Below are 9,899 nucleotides of genomic sequence, written 5' to 3'. Positions count from 1 at the left end.
TGAACTCTTTCTTCTTCTGTCTTCCAAATAAATTGACCCTCAAGCAACCATGATGTCATGCACATGCACTCAACACATTTCATATTTATTATTTCTAATTCCAAAATATGTCATTAATTTTTTTACACATGTTAATAAGTTATTTTGATCTTTAATTCTATAATCGTTTGTTAGCAAAAAAAATATAAAAAAAATGGGTCTTGTTAACCAGTGTCTGGGACACTAGTTAAGGAAACAAAAAAAGAAATATTTACATTGAAAACATAATTTTTTTACACCTTTTAACTTTGATTACATAAATTTCAAGGTCTTTATACTATATTTGGTTTTCTTAACCAGTGTCCCGGGGCACTAGTTAACATTTTCAAAAAAAAATTAATATTTTAAAAATTTTTATCAAGTCGAACCTAATAACACCAAATGAAATAAGTTTTTATTGAAAAGTAATGTAATTATTACTTAATAAAAAGTGACAGTTTATATTTCCAAGACAGAAAATTCTATTTATAAATTTCTTAACCGGTGTCCCGAGCACCGGTTAACAAGACCGCACTCCCTCCGTCCCATAATACATGACACAATTGACCATATTACGCATACCAATGCATAATTTTGAGCTTAAATATCTTGAATAATATGTTAAAAAAAATTATGAAAATTTGATATTTTGAAAATACTCATCGAGACGAATCTAACGACATCTTATACTCCCTCCGTTTCACAATACTTGTCCATTTTGAAGAAATTACACATACCAAGGAATCAAATAAATGTTGTCATTTTTGATGAAATTCTTTGTGTTTTTTCTATAATACCCTTACTCATTTATTATTTCATTCTATTATTTCTCTCTCTACAATAAATAAGTAAGGGTATTATTGATAAACCAATAATTAATGTTGCATTGAAACTTGAAAGGGACAAGTAAAATGAAACAAAATAATTCTCCAAAATGGACAAGTATTGTGAAACGGAGGGAGTATGATATTATTTATCTTTGTATATTAGTAGAAAAATATGGTCAAAATAAGTTAGATCAAAATTCTAAATTTTCAAATGGATCATCTATTGCGGGAGAGAGGAGTAACATTTTACATGTTATAATTTGACTTTATATATTCGTAGAGTATTTAATCAAAGTATTTGATCAAAGTATTTAATCAAAAACATCTGGTCAAACAATATCAATCTAGTAATTTAAGATGTATAAAAACGAAAAATGGAAAAATATTGCATTTAGTTTTGTAACCTCGTTTTCTGTATCTGAAACTAAAACAGTATTGACTCTTTTCAGTGTAATGTGTGCTCTCTTTATGTGACTTCTCAGTGGGGCTTCTCTGCAACACTTCACTTTCCCCTTCCTTCTCTAAATTATTCTTTCATTTTCAACTTTCTTACCATTATTAAATTGGTGAGAACTACGTTACCCTCTCTTGTTTAAGGGGTAATTTACCCTCTCATGATATCAACCAATCAAAATGTAATATGCATAGACAACATTAAATGTCAAATAAATAAATCAATTTTTTCTAAAAATAAAAAAGTTAATCTTAATCATAAGGTAACTTTTAATACTTTTAATTTTTATTTAGAGTAAATTACACTCCCCTCTACTCTTATGTTAAAATATACACTTCCCTCCCTTTAAAAATAAAATCTACACTCCTCTCCCTATAAGATGCTTGAATTACAACCATCTCCCTTAATAATTAAATATGTACTACACTTTAATCTATTTTAACATAAATAAATATTTTTATGATATATACTAATTTTGAACCACCATTTAAGAAAAATAAATTCATTTCTTTATAATTTAAATATCAATGGTAATTAAACTTAAATATTTTGCTATTAAGTTTATAATTTATAGTATAAAACTAATTTTTAAATAACCATATTTTACTGTATTTAGTAATTATTGTAATTTTATTTTTTGGTTGTTTCATATTTTATAATAGGGTTTAAAACTATATGTTAATGTAATTGTGAATAAAAAATAGCAAAAAATATGTATTCAAATTTTGATTATGTTAAAATAGACCCCCAGTACTTTTTTATTTTATTTAAGTGTGTTAGATTATTATTTTTTTTTGCTAGATTATTAAAAAAATATATTGAGGAAGTAAAGTGTAGATTTTAACATAAGAAGAGAGAGAAATGTAATTCAAGCTTCTCTTAAGGGAGGGGAATGAAATGTTTTCTAATATGTTTGGAATAAGGGGAGAGAGGAATGTATATTTTAACATAAGAGGGGAGGGGAGTGTAATTCAAGAATCTTTGAGGGGAGAAGAGTGTAATTTACTCTTTTATTAATTATATTAAGGTGTTCAATCTTAATTAATTTACACTACAAGACTTATAACAAATAAAATTTTTACATCAAATTTCTTTCATCTGGATGTCCTTAAATTCATCACTTACATTCATAAAATTTCTTCCATTCCACAACCCCGAACGTGAGAACAAAAACATCTCCTTCATTCAAATTTCTTCTTTATTCTTCCCCTATTGATCAATTCTTGTTTCTTTTCCATTATCTTCCCATTTTGATTGTTCAATTTTGTCATTCCAAACTGCTGCAGTTTCAAATTATAGTGAGAATTGTCGTTGTTTCTAGAACCGTGTCAGGTATCGTGACTTTTTTATTTAAGCAGCCAACCTAATAAAATCTGCTAACACGCATAGACCTGCCTATCAGCCAAAGCCTTTAAGTCCAAACAAAAGAACAAAAGCCTCATGACATAACCATTTCAGCAGCAACCGAAAAAGATGCTAGCAAACTCCCAAAACATCACAGCGGCAACACCTGCTAGCAATCCTTAAAGTATAACAGATGACTTACTCAATTGTTATAATTAACTACCTCACAACCAAGAAAAATCAAATCAAAAAGAAAAATCAACTCACCATACCTGACATGGTTCTGGAAATAACGGTAATTCTCACGATATTTGGAATCAAACGAACGACGACGATTCTCACGAAAATTGAAAAATGCGGCAGTTTAGAACAAAATTGAACAATCAAAATGGGAAGAAGAAATTTTATGAATGTAATCGATAAATTTAAGGAAATTCAGATGAAAGAAATTTGATGTGAAATTTTAATTGTTCTAAGCCAGTCTTGTAGTGTAAATTAATTAAGATTGAACACCTAAATATAATTAAGGCAAGATTACATTAGGGGTCCTTTATCTTATTTTTTTGTAACAATTTGGTCATTTATCTTTATTTTTCCCGTTTAGGTCCTTTATCTCTCTTAAAAGCACATATACATCTTTTTTCTCATTTTTTATTAAAAAATACATAATTTTATTTTTAAAAATATATTCATTAAAAATGAAAAAAAAAACCAGAAATATGATGAAGATGTTCGTCATCTTCATCTTCTTCCTTTGAATCTTCATCATCTTCTTTAAATAAAAAAAATTCTACTAAAATATATCTCCAAATATCGTGAATTAATGTTATATTCACCTCAAATCTTCTTTTAAACACAAAAATCAAAACCTTAATTTCACAAATGTTGCAAGGAGGATAGTGGAGGCTTAGTCACTGACGGAAGGGTTAGGCTTTACAAAAGTTAAGATTGTTCTGGAAACAACAAAATTGATGTGCAAAGCTGCTCTCAATTTTGAGGTTATTTTTATGCCGGGTTTGAATATTGAGTTAGAAAATAATAATAATATACGGTGTGACAATTTATATAACTAATTTTTTTTTTGTGATGAAACTAAATCTCTTTTCTATAGGGTTTTGATTTTTGTGTTTAAAAGAAGATTTGAGGTGAACATAACATTAATTCATGATATTTGGAGATATATTTGTTTATAATTTTTTCTGATTCAATGAAGATGATGAAGATTCAAAGAAAGAAGATGGAGATGATGTACATCTTCATCATATTTCTGGATTTTTTTTTCATTTTTCATAAAAATATATTTTAAAAAATAAAATTATGTATTTTTTTTAATAAAAAAATGAGAAAAAGGATGTATATGTGCTTTTATGAGAGATAAAAGACCTAAACGGAAAAAAATAAAGATAAAAGACCAAAGTGTTACAAATAAATAAGATAAAGGACCTATAATGTAATCTTGTCTATAATTAAATAAAAATTAAAAGTATTAAAAGTTGCCTAAAATTGATTTTTTTTATAGAAAAAAAAAATTACTCATTTATTGACATTTAATGTTGCCAATGTATATTACATTTTGATTGGTTGATATCATGAGAGAGTAAATACCCTCTAAACAAGAGAGGGTAATCTAGAAAAAACCTATTAAATTCCATTGCATATTTATGTGCTTTTCAAAGTCAATAATTATCCTCATGCATTTATGACACTTATATTTATGTCGGTTTGCTTCCACAACACTCTTTCTTATCTTCTCTCTTACCCTTATGATGAATAATGGACTCTGAATTTGTTTTCAGCTATCAGCTTCAATAAGGGTATTAAAAACACTAAGAAAAAGACAAAGTTGTGTGTCATTATTGTTATTTATTGTTGTGAATTTATTACTATGGTTTGGTAATGAGTTGGTGAAAGTGAAAAATGGGTAAAGCCCCTTGTTGTGAGAAACATGGTGTGAAAAGAGGAGCTTGGACTCCTGAAGAAGATGAAGCTTTAGTTGACTACATCAACAAACATGGCCATGGGAGTTGGCGTACGCTTCCTAAACATGCAGGTACTGTCAAACTTTTCTTCTTACACCCTTTTTCTTTGCTTTTGTGCTTTTTGTTTGTATTTGTATGCTTTTTCCTTTCTTTCTGTGAACTTTTGGAATATTTTGAAGCTAAGGAAGAATATTTAGTATGGATTTTATGATTGAAGCAACTTTCTGTTATGTTGTTTTCTCACAACTTAGTTTTCATACTCTTCAAGGGTTTTGAATATTAACGGCATGATTAAATAAATTCTTTTTGTTTTTGCTTTTAGTTTTTCTTAAACCGTGTATTAAGAATCTAAAATTTGTTATAGCCAATATTTTTCTGCTAAACAAGTTGTCTGTGACTGTGAATGAAATTTTTCACTCTATAAGCTTACTACTTTGAAGGAATTTCAATTTCAAATTCACAATGTAACTCTGTTTTCATCATGAATAAAACCTTATGGTTGCTCCAGTTGTGTTTTCCTAGCAGCAATTTCAGCATGTTTCCCTTGAGGTAGGTGCGAGCATGAACCCGAAGACCCGTATCAGCATGTCTGGGTTTGTTCGGGTCTAGCAATGAGTTAGGGTCTTAGAATTGACCTAGCCAAAATTTAGGGACATGTTAGGGTGAAGTATTACCTCTCTCAATAGGTTATTATTATAAACAAAAAAATCATTGTGAAATGTATAACAGTTGAGGTGGAAATTAAGTCCTATTGTAAAAGTTTTGTTTTGAGTTTGAATGCGTGGTAGAATATAAAAAACAAATCTAACTTTTAGTTATAATTGTGTGATTACCTTAAATTTGTTGCAATTGTCCTTTAAACCAACTCAATCTCAATCTTGTCTTAAATAGACCCGGTCGTAGAGCATCGGGTTTGTTCGTGTCTAGGGACGACGAGTTTGGGTCTAAAGAATGACCGAGATAAGGAAAAGTATAACTCGTCCCTTGTTCGCTCCTACCTTGAGATTACTAGGTCAAACTTTTATATTGATCTGACACTTATGGCATTGCCTACAGTAACTAAATGTGTTGCCATGTATGCAAAGAGTTAACATAAGACAGTGTATCAGAGAAAGATGGATTCTTACAACTTATTAATATAATTTTATGTATGTTTACTACAAGTAGGTCTCCTAAGATGCGGCAAAAGTTGCCGGCTTCGGTGGATAAACTATCTCCGTCCTGGCATCAAGCGTGGCTCATTTACTAATGAAGAAGAAACTACTATTATTCAACTTCATGCCATGCTTGGCAACAGGTACCTCACTGCTCTATTATCAACTCATCTTAGTCCTAAAGGTTCATTCCACTCATAACCTGCTTAGTAAATGCATTGCAGTGTCAAGAAAAATTTGTTGGATCTAACATTCACTTTGCATGTAACTGATAACTATGCTATCTTTCTAGGTGGGCTGCTATAGCAGCTCAACTACCAGGAAGAACAGACAATGAGATTAAGAACTATTGGAACACCCATTTAAAGAAACGTGTCCGGCAGTCACTAAGGGAAAAACATCCATGTCTCCTTCCTGATAGGAATGCCCAGTCTAATTCTCCTTCTACACGCCACATGGCCCAGTGGGAAAGTGCAAGGGTTGAAGCAGAGACGAGGCTGTCGTTGGAGTCCACTTTGCTTAATTCAGGCTCTACGACTAAAACATATCCTGATTACTTTCTTCAACTTTGGCATTCTGATGTTGGAGAGAAATTTCGAGCAGGAGTAGTGTGTCAAAGCATTGTCTCACAAGCATCATCATCATCACTATCATCATCGAAATTGGAGTCATGTTCAGATGTCTCATTGCAGGTGAAAAACAACGAAACACAAAGCCTGAAAGTGTCGACACCAAAGCTTGAAGATGTTGACGTGATTCAGGAACAAAAAGCCAGTAACTACAAACTGAAGCTTGAAGATGATAGATCTGGTTCAGATTCAGGAAATTATGAGTTTCTTGATACTTCTGATTCTGCACTGAAGCACCTACTGCGTATGCCTGATGAAATAGGATTCCTGGGACATACTGACAATTTCTTGAATCTCCTTGATGGTAGATGTGACTAAGTACATGTTTGGTATCACAAAATCACGGTGAGCCATCATGATTTTGCAAAAGCTACAAAGTGTTGCTTTGTAGGCTTTTTAGCATTTGCAAACCGTGATACCAAACATGCACTATGTTAGTTAGTCTCTTCAAGAGAGAAAGGCAAATACTCTGATATATGATAGAATAGTTAGTTTTCTCAGCCTTTTTGTGATATCTTCATTTTTGAAAAATGCATCCACCATATAGCTGACTTCCAAAGGTAAGGTGAGGTCCATGTTTAGAGGGGAAAAGGGTGGACAGAGAAATGGCTAGAGTTTTAAGTTTACCTACCAGTTTATAGGATGTAGAGTATAGTTAGATCAATGGATTAACAACTAATGATTTTGTTCATGTCCTTCAACAACTATTGATTATGTGTAATTATAATGTCTCAGGTTTCATGATGATCTGTGTTTGTTATTCACAAAGTGTTTTCATTGGTGTTTCTATATTTGCCAACATCTAAGAATGAGTGAGTCAGTGGTCTAATACAAAGGACTTTATATTGCACAAATTGAATGAGAATTAAATTGTTTTTATTCCCAAAGTAATGGATATATACAACAAGCAAATATATATCACTATGCACACAGAATAAATTAACATAAACTAAAAAGACACCAAATCACACATGAAGAAAACACATAGTAATAATAACACATCATATTTTGTTGACCACAATCTTGAACATTGTAGCATTAGAAAAGACCAAAGAGTTTCTTTGGAGCTGTTCCAGTTGCCCTGTATTTTGCAGCTACCTCTTCTGCTTTGAGTAATTCTTCACCTTTCTTTGCCTCAATCATAGCCTTCTTTTCTTCAGCTGCCTTGTGAAGTGCTGCTATTTTGTTTTTCATTTTCTCAGCATATTCTCCCTTTTTCTTCTCTAGTTGTTCCTACACAGTGAAAAGTAATTAAAGTTAATTGTTCCCCCATATTTTGTCACATTCAATGTTATAATTAAATATACAGAAGTTCTTACCTCAAGTTTTCTCAATTCAGCTTCTTTAGCAGCTTTCTTACTGTTCTCCCATGCTGTTATGGATGAAAGTTTTCTCTGAGCTCTGCTCATCAAATTCATTTCAATTTAATACAAACTTGTTACTAATCTCCTTAGAATTATGGTGACTCAACGTAATAAGGTTCTAAAAATTTGAAGAAACCAAAAATACACATTAAGCATTAGATGGTGCAAGCTCTTACTTGTTCTCTGCTTTTGACTTTTCACTTTCTTCCCATGCTTTGATTAGTGACAGCCTCTTTTCTGTTGCAACTCTTGTAAGCACAGCATCTGAACAAGAATGAAATGTCATAACCTGTAATGTTAGCATATGAAGTGCATAAAGGGAAACTGAGTGTCACAATGACAAGATATATACCACGGTCGATAGAGCCGCCCTCTTTTGGTTTCTCTTCAGCAACTTCATCAGTCTCTGATAGTAAACCAAATTAACAACAGAATTATATCAATGTGATTATACGCGGTCGATGTGAAGGTGACTTAAAAACAAATATTACGGATGAATGGTTCCTAAAACATGAAAACGGTAAAGGTTATTTTGGGCCGAACTCAAACTGATAAAACCGGTTTGTAAGGTGAGGATTCGTCTCACTTATAAACTCGTGTTCAGGCCAATGCACTGATTACAAGACCAAGCTAATGTGTTTCTTTTCTTTAAATTTGTGCATATTTTTGGCTTCAATATGCAAAAATTCTATCTTCCCTAGAATCTTAATGCATGTTTGGATGCACGGTATTGGGTAGGTTTAAAGAAATCAAGGTGACACATCGTAATTATATTAAATTCACTTGTCAATTTAACCATACACTTAATTGATTAGATTGTAGTTGGATGGTAATTGGTAAACATAGCAACTTGAAAATATAAATCTTCCTAAGAGAACAATCATCAGAAAAATTCCAGGAAATGGAAACTGAGAAAAATACAAGGGAACACAACATAAAATAATCAAGTATGTCAAAACTAGCATAAAACTTGATTAGTAAATAATGAGTTTTGACTTTTCTTTGTTACCCCCTTCAGGAAACTCAATAGGACAAGTATTAACTTTTTCTGTAAAGAAGAAAGAAAGAAAGATAAAAACATCCCTTCTATTAAAAGTAATAATTTACACACAAAAATTGTTTAAATTATTAAGAAAACAGAGACTATAAGACAAAGAAAAACAAATTTTAGACCTTCAATTCAATTTTGCTATTAAAACTGCAGATTTTTTTTTTTAAACAAGTGTCACCTCTCAACTATTTCGCTTATATGTATAGAAACTAGAACTACACCAGATAAAAAATATGTATTGATATTTTTTTTTTTTACTCATGTAAACTAGTCTTTGAAAAAAATCAATTATAGGGAAAATTTGAAGATGGAAAATTACACAGTAATAAAATTTAAAGTCGTCACCTTATACCAGTCCAATAAAACAAACCAAAATAGATAGATAAAACATAGAACATAAGAACTGACACCTTTTTTCTATAATAAAATTGTTTCCTTGGCAACCAATAAAATTTAAACACATAAATTTAGAAGAATATGTTTATATTTTAGTGTCATACTCTGAGCTATGACAAGAGCTTTGGAGTCATCAACAACAGGAGGAGGAGGAGGAGGATTATTATCTTGTGGAATTACAGCTTTCTCCTCAGCTACATCTTTCTTTGGAGCCTCAGGGAGAGAAGGAGGAGGGGTAGTATTAGTAGTAGTTTCAGTTGAAGCAGGTGGTGGTGGAGGATTCGATGTTGATTCAGATTCTATCTTTTTTGGTTGCTCTTGATCTGTCATTTTTTGTTTTCTTTCTCTTTCTAAGAAAGAAGAATTGGAACAACTTTTTTGGTGTTTGTTGTAACAGAACACACGAATATAATTCAACAAAGTAAGTAAAATTGAGATAAGAAAGATATTACAAGTGTTGGAGAGTTAGGGTTGGTTGAGATATTATAGTTGTAGAATGAAAGGGTAACTGTTACTACAATAATAATAATAACTTCAAAATTCTACTAAAAGTCTTAGCTGGGTGGGTTTATTGGTAGGTACTCTTGTGAGTTGGCACAGCGCACCAATAGGGACAGACAACTTATTATACATCTATGAAATATCTTCTACATTAGGAAGTAAATAAATTCAATAATCATGGA

The 9,899-nt window shown here is 31.2% G+C and overlaps 2 protein-coding genes across 2 annotated transcripts; one reads left to right on the top strand and one right to left on the bottom strand.

Moving 5' to 3' along the window:
* The first annotated feature begins 4,331 nt into the window (after window positions 1-4,331).
* On the top strand, window positions 4,332-7,152 carry LOC146958443 (transcription factor MYB17-like). The gene is made up of 3 exons (XM_085739965.1): window positions 4,332-4,693; window positions 5,790-5,919; window positions 6,069-7,152. Exons 1-3 carry the CDS (start codon window positions 4,561-4,563, stop codon window positions 6,721-6,723), a joined length of 918 nt encoding a protein of 305 aa, XP_085596091.1. The 5' UTR covers window positions 4,332-4,560; the 3' UTR covers window positions 6,724-7,152.
* A 79-nt stretch (window positions 7,153-7,231) lies between these two features.
* On the bottom strand, window positions 7,232-9,672 carry LOC146958442 (remorin-like). The gene is made up of 5 exons (XM_085739966.1): window positions 9,321-9,672; window positions 8,122-8,175; window positions 7,946-8,033; window positions 7,725-7,806; window positions 7,232-7,638 (listed from the first exon to the last, which is right to left on the bottom strand). The coding sequence occupies exons 1-5, from the start codon at window positions 9,544-9,546 to the stop codon at window positions 7,444-7,446; spliced, it is 645 nt and encodes a 214-aa protein (XP_085596092.1). The 5' UTR covers window positions 9,547-9,672; the 3' UTR covers window positions 7,232-7,443.
* Window positions 9,673-9,899: the final 227 nt, after the last annotated feature.

Source organism: Medicago sativa, chromosome 1, assembly GCF_051527215.1.
Source record: "Medicago sativa cultivar Bolivia chromosome 1, Bolivia_mono, whole genome shotgun sequence".
Taxonomy (NCBI): Eukaryota; Viridiplantae; Streptophyta; class Magnoliopsida; order Fabales; family Fabaceae; genus Medicago; species Medicago sativa.
The sequence above is the reverse complement of the archived record's forward strand: the minus strand, read 5'-3'. Positions and strand labels throughout refer to the sequence as shown.